The sequence below is a fragment of the Dipteris shenzhenensis genome, chromosome 5, assembly GCF_047967505.1.
Source record: "Dipteris shenzhenensis isolate YYH24624 ecotype China chromosome 5, Dip_SZ_1.0, whole genome shotgun sequence".
NCBI classification, from domain to species: Eukaryota; Viridiplantae; Streptophyta; class Polypodiopsida; order Gleicheniales; family Dipteridaceae; genus Dipteris; species Dipteris shenzhenensis.
The window spans coordinates 42,069,917-42,084,602 of NC_141600.1; the positions used below are offsets into that span (position 1 = coordinate 42,069,917).

Consider the following 14,686-nt stretch of genomic DNA (forward strand, 5'->3'; position numbering starts at 1 on the left):
TCAGACTCCTTACCTGCTTTGAAAGGAAAATTGGCTTCTGCCGCGTTGGATATAGGGCATCCATTGCCTTTAGTACACATGCATTGTTCTTTCAGAGCTTTCGGTTGGTACTCCTTCAGGTGATTCTCCTGTACAGATGACTTCCTGATCTTGTATCTCATCGTCTATTGCTTTCTTGTAAGTAAAAAACACTCTTATCCTTTTACCACGTTAAGAACTACTGAAAACCAAAAGTTGAAGATGCACAGAAGCAAAACAGTCTCTAAAAGAAAGTTACCTTGTCTACAGAATTGCGCACATTGTCACATGAGTCTCCGGAGAGTCAGCTGGCAGCAGACCATGCCAATGATGAGTGAAAAGGCGTGCCAATCCGGAAAAAGTCTCCAACTGGTACTTCTACTTTCTAAAACCCAGAGATTTCCAATACAGCATTTCAACTATTGGAGATCGAATGAAAATAAAAAACATAGATAACGAACTACACAATATTGTTGTAGTGTAAGAAATTCGAACTGTGTACATAAGGCCCTTAATCCGGCTACATAGTACATACAGAGGCCCCCAATATATAAGACTCAGAAGGCTTCGTAATAATATCGGAATAATTAGTCTTAAAACTAATTGCATACTGTACATTGGAAAAAAAAACTGCACATGAAGATACCTCCGTATGGCTTATATTCGATAAGCACAATACGTGATAATCGACAAGCGACATGGCTAGGGATTGTCGATGTTGAGGTGACGAAATTGAGAAGAAGAGAGAGAATGTTCAAATTCTTGTAAGGACCCAGGATGATTTTTCAGGAAACGATAGCAGCAGCCACAGTGGATACCATGGTGTCCATACCACACTCGTTGTGACCACGGCAGATCTTGTAGTAGCCTTGATCCCCCCACCTTGGTCCCCAAGAATTTTTGATGATCCAGAAGGGCTTCTCTTTCAGTCTAACAGGGGAGTATCCCTTCTCCCCATAGCCAACCAGAAGCACGCCATGGTCGAGGCGGCGCTTGCTGCAGATGTAAGGGCAGGACACTCCTCCTATGTACGTCTGCATGAACACTGCATTGATCCCAACTGCAAAAATCGACAATTAGGCATAATCGCATCAATCCAAACCAAGAATTACTAGAAGAGAACCTCATGCAATGAATTAACACCCATCAAAAGATGCTTACTTGCCAAAGGACCGTTCTTCACCAGGTTCGCTGCTATCTGATCTTCGTCTACTACAACTGTGCTGAAATTTGCCACCTTGGCCGCTATCTTCGATGCATCAAACTTGCACTGTCCTTCTGAACCCTTGTAGGCATAATCACTCTCCAACTGCAACCCGCCGGCTTCCTTGACATACTTGTACGCGTTAGTCATGAGCCCCCCGCTGCAACCGGAGTCACAGGCGTCCTTGCCATAGTTTGGGTCGCACTGCAAATGCTCGGGCATCCCGTTATTTAAATAGAGTTCCGCAAGCAGATGAACAACAATACATCACCTGTCCAACCATGAGGGGGAGAAGTTTGCTACCTCATGGTCGCAGTCCACGAGCTGCTGCTCGCTAAGGCTGACGAGTTTGCCGGTAGCGACAAAGTGGGCACCTTCAATGGCTCCTGTGGTGCTGAAGCTCCAGCAAGAGCCGCAGAAACCCTGAAGAGGAGGGAAAGGTTAGTCTCTCCACGCGATTGAGCTCCTATCCCAGATCACAGAAAGGTAACTTCCAACGCCGGACGGCGAAGAATCCAATTTTACGCATTTTACGCAGATTAAAAACGGTAATTCCCTAAGCTTGTTCGTATCCGCTTAGGAGATGGAAATCGTGCGTGGGAACTGCAGACGAGAGCATCACACACCTGATTCTTCACCTCCGTCACAGCCCCGCGATCCCTCCAGTCGAAATCGGTGGGCAGATCGTTGGTGGGAAGCAGAGGCGCCTGGTTTTCGGAATCCCGGAGGAAAGAAGGCACCTTCAACCCGAGGTAGGCTCGGGCGAACTCCTCCTCGGTGAGGTCGGAGAACTGGGTGACGCCATGGACGGCGTGGGGGTCGAGGGACTGAATGAGCGCGGCGTGGGCGAGGTTTTGGCGGAAGATACGGAAACGGCGGGAGTGCTCGAGGGGGGAGGGGTAAGATTTATTGTAGAGGGAGAGGAATTGGGAGAAGAGGGAGGAGGGGGAGGAAGGGAAGGAGATGGGGATACCAGAGGGGAGGGGATCAGTGATTTGGCGGATGAGTTGGGGGAAGGAGGGGGAGAGGAAGGAGAGGAGGAGGAGGAGGAGGAGGAGGAGGGGGGACATGGCTATGGCGATGGAGGAGCTCGAGGTTCTGGCTAGGAGCTTGGAGGTCCTGGCTATGGCGATGCCGGAGCTTCGAGATGACGAAAACACCAAGATGAAGAAGACGACCTCCTTCCTAATAATTAGCCTCCCTAATCCCCCCATTACCTTCCTAATCTAGATTCCGGAATCTTTTTCTTTTTCTTCCCCGGATTTTTCTATCCTCATAATTCATTACCATTGCTCCAACCGTCCAAAGATTCCCACTATTTCCCGCTCCCAGCCCTCCGCCGTACACGTGCCGCCCTTCTGGCCGTCCGATCCTCACGCCATCACGCCAACTCTCGTATAAAAGCTAACATTGTATAGTATGACTTGGGTCATTCATTTAATTGGAGACTCTTCGCTCATGGTGTTGAGAGCCGGTCCCATGCAACCATAAGGCCGGAAATGGGACACAACCTTAGAGTTCTCGGCCCCTTGGCAAGGCGGAATCCAGCCATCATGACCATAAATGAAGCTCTACTTTTTAGCCCCGAGCATGCTTTTTGGTAGCCGCAAAACTCACACGGATGCTTGCATGGGGACTCAAATTCCCATTGAGATCGTCAAAAGAATCGTGGTGATGACTAGTCCATGGGAGCCAGCTCTAAAGTAGAACATGGACACTCACCATGCTACAACGAGAGAGAGAGAGAGAGAGAGAGAGAGAGATGGAGCAAGCAAGTGTGAAGGTGTAGGGAATCAACATTGGGAGGGAGTTGCGGAGAGCAAACCGGTGAAACCAACAAGATTAGCACAAAAGGGACATATGACATTTGTAGATACAGACGGCTTGGGACGCATGGCACATGAAGGTCGGATGGGGTCAGAAAGGTGGCACATGTAAGGACAAAGGATGGCATGTGGTGTGTTATGCGTTTGCGTTTTGTGTTTTGTGGATTGGGCTTTTAGGTGCTTTTGGCAGGCATTTACGTGGGATATGTGGTGAGCGTTTGTGTAGGGAAGGCCTTTCTACTTATGTGAACCAAGTTGTCTTATTCAAAAGCTATTGCATTATCAAGAGGCTTTCCATATGTCAAAAAGCAAGATGGCCCTTTTTTGACAATATGAGTGAACTTTGCTTATCATTTTGCCATGAGCAACATCACCTGTATCAAAACTTTGCTTTCATCTAGGCAATGCAACAGATGATACGTTGAGAGAGCACGAGCAAGGAGATCATACAAAGCAACAATTGCAACAACGATGTGAACACAAAGATATCAATACATATAAATAATTGTAGAATACAAAGAGTTATGCACCCTTTATCCAAACCGCAAGGAAGGTAAGAAATGGACAAAGCATCCATGATTGTAGCTAGCAAGCAACTAAAATTGACTCCAACACACAAAACCTTGAGGCACCCATATGACCCAAAAGCCTCTCACCCTGCATTGACAACTTATTAATTCAGTGGGTACATACTAAGCAATGCAGGCAACTCTAGAGGAGAATTGAAAAGGGCATATATGGTAGGGTTATTGACGTGAAAAAAAAATGGTATGGTAGAGTTATTGACGTGAAAAACATGATTGGGTATTAAAGACCGAAGTATTTTTCGTGTATCTTTATTGCACTCATTCACGAATTTAATGCAAATACCATATTGCAAAAAGAAAGAAAAAGAGAAAGAAGAAAATTGAGAGTTGCACAGAGGGTTGTATAGAGAGAATAAGGGGATTTAAAGTTCTTATGATGCAATATTAGTGAAGCATCACTTTTAAAGTCACTTTTGTGCAAGCATTATAATCTCTTTTTAGTTTGATAGAGATTTGCATGAATTTCAAACATATGTATAGTGTTCCCTTACTTTCTATTATTTGTTATTTAAATTTATTCAATGAAATGTCATGTAGGAGTAAAGTTGTTTGTAGGCAAGTTGGAGAAAGGTAAAGTACACTATGGAAGAGAAGCTTCTCAAAAGTACTCAAGGCATAGGTACATATATTTATTATTGAACCTCATAGCTACGCTCCTCTTTTTTTTCTTTAAAAAAAAACAAAAAACAAAACAAAACTTGCCGGCTTATATTAACAAAAAAGAGGGGGGGTTAGTCCCTCGGTTACCCCATACAAAAATTGGCCTATAGGGGGAACCTCCCCAAGCCTACGCTGTGAGCACAAGTTCTTCTAGCCTAACGAGACCTGCGCCTCGACTTCGCTAATTGCCTAGCTTACCATTGGATCCAACATATCAAGTACCCTACTAAAGTCTCTTACGGACATCTTGATTATCACCTTCATCGTCAAAACTCTGAACCCTTGTTGGATTTTGTGTTGGAAGGTGTTCTTGTTTCGCATTTCCCACACTCTTTCACTGCAGTTTCCACTTGCCATTATGGTTGGCTACCGTCGCGATTGGCCCCAGATGGGCATCTTGTAGATGATTTTCACCGACAGCTTCCGCAAGGGGATCTTCCCCAAGATCCACTGATTCTCCTTGCCTTCCTGCGCAGGCACGCAACCGGCTTCCCCTCGGCATCAATTACCTTATCGATGGATTCCCTTTGTTGATTCTGCTTCAAGGCTTTGGAGAAAGTTTTTGAAGGACAGTCACCCACCCGAAGCCACAGCTGGCGACTTCTAATACGCGCCTTCTCAGCTTCAACGAGTTCCCAATCATGCATCGCTATATCCACTTTGGCTTGCATTGTGGCTAAGATTTGGTCAATTGGGTTATCAGCAACCACCGCCCTTACTGAGCCTCTGACCGCCGTCAAGCTAGCTAGGCTCCTCTTACTATATAAATACTAAAATGTGTTGAGGACCAGGAGATTTGAAATTCTTTTAATGCAATATTTAGCGAAATCTCACTTTTAAAGTCACTTTTGTACAAACGTTATAATCTCTTTTCATATTAGATGCATTCAATGCACCAGGGGTGGACATGGTCCCTAATGGCCACCATAGCTCCAAAGAAGGAGCATTAACCTTCACCTTTGAAATTGCCCTTGCTTTATGAGAGAGAGATATGTCACAGACAAATATTTGTATGAACATATGCACCATTACTTCTCTTATTTAGTATGAAAATAGGTTTTTGAAATGTTTATAGCATTAAACTTGTTTGTAGGCAAGTTTCATGGAGAATATTGGGGCATACTAAGGAAGGCAAGCTTATACTAAAGGTCTAGGTCTGTGTGCTTTTAGTGAGCCTCACATCTAAGCTTTTCTTTGGACAAGACGGCGATTTGCAATTAATGTGGGATGGATATGTTACATATTTGTGTAAGATTGAATCTTACACTTTTCTTTGGACAAAAGGTGATATGTAGTCAATGTGGGGTGGATGTGTTACATGTTCGAGTAAGATTGCATAAAAGGAGATCTCCTAGGATTTTGAATCACATATTCACCTTGTATAGTTCCTCTTTCAAGAATTTGGTGGTTTGTTTCATTTATGCATTATTCGACTATTTTGCACAAGAAATTTTAATGGTGTCCATATTCCATTAGTTGTTTCTATTTGTTGCTCTTAACTAAGTGTACTCTATATCTAAGTTTGTATAAATATCTGTATTTTAGTGTTTGGTGTTTATTCAAAATTTTGGTTAAATCCATCAAAGTTCATATTTTTGTTGTTATAATTGATTTTGTCTATGTACATGTATGTGATTTGCTGTTTATAGATATTTTTGTTTCATGTGTTGAACTTTGTGTTATGGTAAGAAGTTGAGCAAGAGAAAAGTTGACATTCATTTTCAAATTAATGATGAAAACGCTCCTCTTTTAAAGAGGAACAAATCCTCTTTAGCAAGTTAAGGTAATATAAATAGTATTTGAAATGAAGGGAGAAAACATAGGGATCTATGGCTTGATGGAAAGATATATCCTTGAGGTCGAGTCTCTCCACAAGCTCCCAAATCCATGGGTTGACAAGTTTTTATGAAGCTTTCATGTGGAGGTGGCAAGCTTAGGGAGATAATGTATCAATCCCCACTATCAATCGTTGGTTTTTGAAAGAGAATCAAGGATTAGAATGCTATAGGCTTGGAACTAAAATTGCATATTATCTATAAATGATCTAAATGTCATGATGATCAAGAAGAAAAGGCAGAATGCCAATCTTCACAGAAAAAGGATCAAGAATTTCAAGGCAACATAGAAACGATAAATGCTCACATGGCAAAGAGTATTATAGAACCCTTCAACTCCATATGCAAAATGCAATTTTGAATGAGGACATTTCAAATCCACAAAGAAAAATACCCTCCATAAAAGATGCTCGAACAAGTGCACACGTGCGCAAACGATACTATACATAAAAGATACTCCAATGGGTGCATGCTTGCACAAAAGGAAATTGTGCTCATGGATGAATTCAACTAAGAAAATTCAGTGTTGTAAGCATTAAGTAAGAGCTTGTAGGAATGCTAGAGTCTATTGTAAATCATCTCAAATTAAATTCATTCAGTTCAAGTATAAGATCTGAGCTGTTTTGTGCTATTTGTTAAAAGAAAAAAAAATATGCCGAATATATTAATGGCTGGTCAACCCAAAGAAAAGACCACTACAAGATTAGGCCATGACACTGGGCATCTACCCTTGGCCAACACTACATGTAGCTAGGGACTAACCCAAGGGTAACCACTCTCGTACCTCCAAAAACACCTGGCTCACTAGGGAATCCCTAGATCCAACCACTGAACTAAGGTCACACAAGTTTGACTTCACTATCACTAGGATGGCTGACTCCTTACGCCCTATGGATGCTTGATGACGAACACCAACTAATTCTTGAAATCCCACACCGCCATAAACACAGCTTCTTGCAGAAGCGGCTAGTAGGCTGCCAACATGGATGTAGCCTAATAGTATCTCCCAAAAGCAGGGTTTTTCATTGCGACCCGATATGGAAATGTGCCATTAGACCCAAATTGCATACAGCCACCTCAACCTTTGACCAGACCTCCCTCACGATTGAACAATTTCATAAATGGTGCTAGACCAATTCTATAGATCTCCCACATAGCATGCACACAGGACTCATGGGCATCCTCTTTGCAAGCTTACCTCGTCCCGGCCACCATTGGTGGGGTCCTACTACTATAATATCTGAGTTAATGCATAAAGGCATGGAACATTCATTGCATCTACCACACAAGGAGTGTGTGATATTGCAAGCACAATAGGAAATGTTTATGAAGTTAAAACGTGCATGCCTTTTAGTTGGCAAATTGTAAAGGCCTTACTACCAAAGTTGAAAAATGTTGATAAAGCTCACCATGATCTCAATTTGAGAGTACTTGAATTAGTTGGAGAGCCTTAGCATGCTTATAGTATAATAAATTGAAATGGCATGATGCAAAGGTGGAGAAGTTTGAGCTAATAGAGAACAACTCCTTTGTCACACATGTCCAAAGAGTATTGCAAGCCATTGTAAAATTTTTAGACATGCCTATGGAAGAATATAATAAAAAATTGAAGATTTTCCTAAAACTTGATGAAAGTGAGGTGGTCAAAGGTCAAATTTTACGAAGAGTTAGTTTAACATTGATTAATAATTTTGAACATGGATCTAACTAGAGCCACAAATAGGGCTCTAATTAGATTCATATTAGAATATTGGTGTTTTAATGACACTACTTGTTGTGGGACAATTTGGCGTGGTTTTAAAAACTAACAAAGGTATTTGGCTAATGCCAAGCATTCATTGATGCAAATCCAGAAAATCTCAAATTGGCATGTAGTTTTAATTCTTTCTTCATTGTTAGATTTTTTCGTTGCTATGAGAAATGAGCTTGGGATTATTACTAATGTTATAGTAGCTATTTTGGCATACCGTGTTTGCAATTTCATTTGCATCGGCATATTAGAGTTCTCTTAACATGGCTTGTCATGGGTCAAAAAGTAGTTTTGAGGCAGTTTTGTAATGGCATATATTCATTGATGTGTTCCATGAATTCATCTTTGTCCCTCTAATGCCTTCTCATAACTTGCCATTGACTCCCAGTGTTGAGTGTCCCACTCTATAATCTAACTTCTAAAATTGGCATAGACGAGCTTACATGAGGACATGGAAGCACATTTCTATGATAAAATCTCATATGATAAATGGTGGTATTTTTTGTGATATGTTGTAGACTTATTTTTTGTGATTCCTCTAGATATACATATATGCGTGCACGCACACACACACACACACACACACATGTATAAAACTATATTTTTAATTGCATCATCATGGAGTTAAAGGCTAATTTAGTGCCACGAGGTATTATTTTAGTGTGCAAAGTTAACAAGTAACTCAGCACACTGAGCTAGGAAATTCTATAAATACAAGCCATGAGACCCCACTATGAATTAGCTATTTCAGTGTAACTATGCCAAAATTTAGTTACAATTACTGATACCCCTCCAAAATTATTTTGAAGCTTCCTTAGCTGCTAAAAATTCTCTACTAATATCCCCCAGATGTCCTTAGAATCTTTTGACTCCATTTCTCTATGGACACGGACCTAAACTTTGTTTCTGAAACTAATCTCTCTGAAGCCGCATGATGAGGTGGAAAAATATTGTAGTGTAATTATGAGTTTCTATTATATGTATGCTTATGTATGGTGCTTTCTAGTATTTTGAAAATTTCAAAGGCAAAGGTAATTCCTCAAATCCATCGTTGTCCCTCTAGTGCCTTCTCATAAGATGCCATTGACTCCTAGTGCTAAGTGTTCTAAGTTTTGCATAGACATGATTTAGAAATGCTTAGCCTCTTGTATGATAAATAAGCATATATGTTTGTGGTATTTTTGGTGATATATGCTACTATGCATAGTGTTGTGCTCGTTATCATCATCATAGCAATTAAACTTTTGGTTTTGGTAAGATAACTTTTATCTAATCTATTTTGAACCTTTTATAACCTTCTTAGGCTTGTTGGAAATTCAACGAGGAACAACAAATTTTTAAATTGAAGCTTGCATGGACTTTTCAATCTCGATTCAATCTTGATGCTGTGAGGTCTTTGTGCATTTTTAGGGTTAGTGCTCCATCCATGATTGGTTGTGTGAATGGTTTGGTCACTCGTATGAAACAAGTGAGCACTACATGACATCTATGCATTGTGCACAAGATGAGTCTTTGCTTGTCTGATGCGACTAAGATTTCAACATATGCACAAGAGATTGATAAGGTTATGAATGAGATTGCCACAATGCTTTCTAAAATTTCTTTAATAAGTTTAAAGTAATAATAATAATAATAATAAAACCCCAAAAAAATTGATTTGAGAAGTTATATGATGAAGAGCCTGAGAGTCAATTTTAGTTGCAAAGCAGCCATGAGGAGAGCACAAGGGAGAGATTAAGTTGAGCAGGAGGCACAAGAGTATGAAGTAAATGGTGATACAAGCACCTAAATAGGAATAAATGACGAAGCAAATGCTTGTTCTAGCATGGGTGATCAAGAGAGAATGTGGGAAGGGTGGCAAACATGGGAAAAGGTATGGGTAGTGGTGGGTAGAGGCTAGAATGTAAGGGCATTGGAAGACTAAATTGGGGAGGAAATGGGGTAGGAATTTTATTTCTATATATACTTCATAAGGGGGGGAAAGGGAAGGTAAGTAGACGAGGATTTAGTAGAGTAAAATAAGTAGAGATAAAGTATAGTGCCGCAAAAAGGAGCTCAGAATTACCTTGTAGGATGTGCCACAAGTATACACTCTTTTTTTTTTGTAAGAAGCCATAAGAACACACACACAAACACACTTATATGTAGATAGCATACACTTACTGATGTAGATATCATAGACAAAATATTGAGGCCATGTCCAAATGTGCCACAAGTACAAAGTAGATAAAGTACACACGCAATAAGGGAGTGTTCGCATGCTAGGGGGCAAAAAAACATCTAAGAGGGGAAAAGGTGCCCTAGCTTTATTATCATATGTGCTACCATGTCACTACCCATAATGGACGATATCAATGATGCCTACCCCCTACTTTTGGGCAGGTTGTGGCTCCAACACACACTTTGACTACATCACCATGTGAAAGGGTAAGAAGAATGTTAAGCTATCAACTGCAATGAGATGGCCAGTTAATATTATCTCCAACCTAAGATTTTCAAATTTTGTCAACATGGTCAATGGGTTCAAATATGACAAAGAGAAGAGTACTTCAGAAACAATCCAAACCTAGTAAGCTTGTTTGAATTCAATGGGTGGCAATTATGGATAAGTACCAATTTCCACACTACAATATCCTATGTTGTTGAGATTGGCACATTTGTCAATGTTACAATGCTCTAGTATAATAGTGTGTGAAAGAGGCTTTAATATTCAAAATATAATTAAGTCAAAAATTTAAAAATGTGTTAAGCTTGTTGAAGGTCCGCCACTTATGGAGTATAATTTCAAAAATACCTTTGATTTGTAGAGAAATAGTGCAAAAACTAACCGTCATATTTATGATGAGAATGAAGGTATGCTTTGTAGGTTTTATATGTTTGTGTAATAATATAATGTACCTCATTAGAATTATTTTGTTGATTTAAGTTGTAGGGTTGGTGGGATTCAAAGAGGTTGAAGCTATTTGGGTGCTAAGTAGTTTTGGTGATGCTCATTAATATTTCATGGTAAATCTTTCTTTTAATCAAAATTTAAAGTATATTTTAGGTAGATATTAATGTAGTATCAGATGTATTGCAATTGATCTTGTTTTTCATTGCTCATTTATCATAAATTGTTTGAAGGTTTTTGCAAAGAATGGTGTTTTAGGTTTCTTATATGTTTGAATTATCATATTTATTTCCTATCTCTACTAGATGTGGCATTAATGCACTTCATTCCAAGAAGCTGATTTCAAACCAATAAGATGATTTTGAAAACAAAGGATGGTAATAAATATTAATCTTTTCTTTATTGGAATTTATGTTGTGATGAAATAAATTCTTTCATTTTGAAGTTCTCTTCTAAGTAAATCATAGTTTATTAACATGGTATCTCTTGTATTTTAATTGTAGGCTATTTTTAAAGAAATATGATTTTGTCATATATGATATAATTATTGTATTGTGTACTATGATACTTATGTACAATATGGCATTAAAGTGTATTAATGTACATCATCGATATCATTTCATGTTTTGAGATACGTATGCCATTATAAAATTTGTTTATCACTATTAAATGTTAATTAAATATGGGAGTGAGTTCTGAGATTCTTATAAACCTTTTCCACTATCTAAAAGTGAAATAATAAGGAATTTAATCCATTTTAAATGGCCCACTTCAGCATTGAAAAGGTTTGCTGAACTCTCTTTCATGCAACTTGCTCTTTTATAGCACGGCTAGCATGAATTGTTGACTGTGAAATTTTTAGAAAATGAGTACGGTGGTGAAGGGTATCGTTCCAAAGGGCGACATGGGGAATAGAGCATAGGAGTCATAGATAGAGGTGGTGATCGTCATTATCTGCATAATTTCATTTGCTCCATCTCTAGCTTGCTTCTTATCAAGGTGGTCGTTGTAATCTCCAACATTATTGATATCTCCATCAGGTTTGATTTTTGTAGGTTTATCAAAATTTTCTAAGGTGTTCTTAAAATGTTGTTTCTTATATATTTTGACATCAAATTTCTTGCAGGCTCTTCTTTTTTACACTTCCAAGGTTTAAAATCTTCAGCATGAAATACCAGACATACATAGACATGATATATTTTTCCAACTCACAGGAGAGCCACCATGGCACCTGTGCCTTCTAACTTTGATTTTGAGTTTGGGATTGAGTTTAGAGATTAGTCCCTATCTTTGGGCTTTTGAGTTTATGTTTGTACTTTTGAGTTTACCTTCTTACATAGTTTGAAATGAGATTTCTTGCAGAACTTCCAAGGTTTTAAATCTTGGATACTTTATGTGCTAAAATCGTTTCAAAATGTGCATAATTCGTCGAGGCATTTGAACAAAGGCTTGAGCCACAAGGATGTTAAATCTATTGTCTTGTAATTCTAAATATCTCAAAATTTCATTAGAAAGATTTACAATTTTAGCCAAGCCAACCACTATTATTTTGCCGATTCAATTGCAGGCTATCATGGCAGCATGTTAGGCTACTTTTACACTTAATGTGTTATTACTTTGTATCCTATGTAAATTACACATTCACTTCTCTTATATGTTATGATGTGTAGGTTGGCATTAAAGTTGATATCTGATATCGAGGTAGTCATGCAATATGGAGGTGACTTGGTAGAGACATAATAAAATTCAAAAATGTGAAGTAGTCATGTAGCATGACTTGCTAGACATAATAAAATTAAAAAATGTGAAGTAGTGGAGAAAAAGGGCATGCATAGTTGTGGGTGGAGAGTGTGCTACAATGATACTACACCTTTATGTTGCTCCTTAATCAAAATTTTGACTGTTCAAAACCTACTTACTACCCTTAGGGAGGAGCTCACAATTCAAGAAGATAATATTCAGTGTTCACCCAAAGAATCATAGCCTCTAGAGGAAGTAGAGATTCAATGTACACTTAAAGCATCATAGCCTCTAGAGGAAAGAGAGATTCAATACATGCCCACCACATCATAGCCTCTAGAGAAAATAGAAATGCAATGTCTAGAGGAAGTAGAGATTTAGTCTACATCTAAAGCATCACATGGGGTGGTAGCAAGCTAAGGGTGTCCACTTCCAGACCACTTTCGGGTGAGTGTGACACCCGCTCGAGTGAAAATACAAAGGTTTTGCTTCGGTCTCCAATACCTCGATCGAGGTATTAGCACCAATGAAAATCACACACGAGGACAACCGAGCCAAGCCAATACCTCGATCGAGGTACTGCGCTTTTACACCGGACCGAGCCTCTACCTCGATCGAGGCTTGCTGGCAAGCCAGCTATACATGCCACATCTACCTCGTTCGAGGTATCGTGGCAATCCAGCTCAACCTCGATCGAGGTCAGGTGGCATGTCCAGCATACCTCGCCATCCGACAGGGCAGCCAACAGGGCAGATGACATACCTCGATCGAGGTATGCTGGACACATGACTTGGCATCCCGCTTCTGCCAACATACCACGATCGAGGTATCGTGGCATGTCAAAACCTCCATCGACGTGGACGTACCGAGATGTATGGGCATGTCACAATACCTCGATCGAGGTATTGTGGCATGGCAATACCTCGATCGAGGTAGATGTACCGAGATGTATGGGCATGTCAAGAATACCTCGATCGAGGTATCGTGGCATGCCAATACCTCGATCGAGGTAGATTTGCCGAGATGTATGGGCATGTCAAGAATACCTCGATTGAGGTAGCTAAACCCTAATTTTTCTTATAAAAGGAGAGCGACCCCCCTCATTCCGAGAACCTCGATCGAGCTCCTCCTTATCCACCGATTTCGGATTTGTCGGACTTCGACGGAATTGCGCGAGCGACGGAGAGCCACGAACGGACATCGACGGAGATGGACGGAGCCGGAGGAGAGTCCAGGTAGGGTTTTTTTAATGTAGCATTTTCTTTTTGGTAGAATTTGATTAAATTTTAGTTTATAAGAAAAATTATAAATTGCATTTTAATGTTTTTCTGAAATTTATGAATTACGAGATTTTTTATTTAAAATGTGAAAATTAAATTTTTTTTTTAAATAGAGCTTTTTTTAGTAAATAAAAAAACGTTCATATTAATAATTATAAAATATTTATAAATTTGAAATGCATTTGTAAAATTTTTTTTAATTTTTAAATTACGACATTTATAATTTAAAATGTGAAAATTTTAAATTTAAAAAACGTTTAATGAGGCATTTTTTATTCAAAATGTGAAAATGTTCAATATTTTTGTTTTTTTTATGTAGCATTTTCTCTTTGGTAGAAATTGATTAAATTTTAGTTTATAAGAAAAATTATAAAATGCATTTTAATGTTTTTTTGAAATTTATGAATTACGAGATTTTTTATTTAAAATGTGAAAATTAAAATTTTTTTTAAATAGAGCTTTTTTTAGTAAATAAAAAAACGTTCATATTAATAATTATAAAATATTTATAAATTTGAAATGCATTTATAAATTTTTTTTAATTTTTAAATTACGACATTTATAATTTAAAATGTGAAAATTTTAAATTTAAAAAACGTTTAATGAGGCATTTTTTATTCAAAATGTGAAAATGTTCAATATTTCTTTTTTTTTAATGTAGCATTTTCTTTTTGGTAGAATTTAATTAAATTTTAGGTTAAAAGAAAAATAATAAAAAATTTCTAAATTTCAAATGCAATATAATGTTTTTTTGAAATTTATGAATTACAACATTTTTTATTTAAAATGTGAAAATGAAATTTTTTTTTCAAAATAGAGCTTTTTTAGTAAATAAAAAAACGTTCATATTAATAATTATAAAATATTTATAAATTTGAAATGCATTTGTACATTTT

At 38.4% G+C, this 14,686-nt stretch overlaps 1 protein-coding gene across 1 annotated transcript; it reads right to left on the reverse strand.

Annotated features, from left to right (window-relative positions):
* Positions 1-452: 452 nt before the first annotated feature.
* LOC147902045 (cysteine proteinase 15A-like) lies at positions 453-2,380 on the reverse strand. The gene is made up of 4 exons (XM_087374643.1): positions 1,849-2,380; positions 1,526-1,645; positions 1,180-1,426; positions 453-1,078 (listed from the first exon to the last, which is right to left on the reverse strand). Exons 1-4 carry the CDS (start codon positions 2,290-2,292, stop codon positions 804-806), a joined length of 1,086 nt encoding a protein of 361 aa, XP_087230769.1. The 5' UTR covers positions 2,293-2,380; the 3' UTR covers positions 453-803.
* Between the last annotated feature and the right edge of the window lie 12,306 nt (positions 2,381-14,686).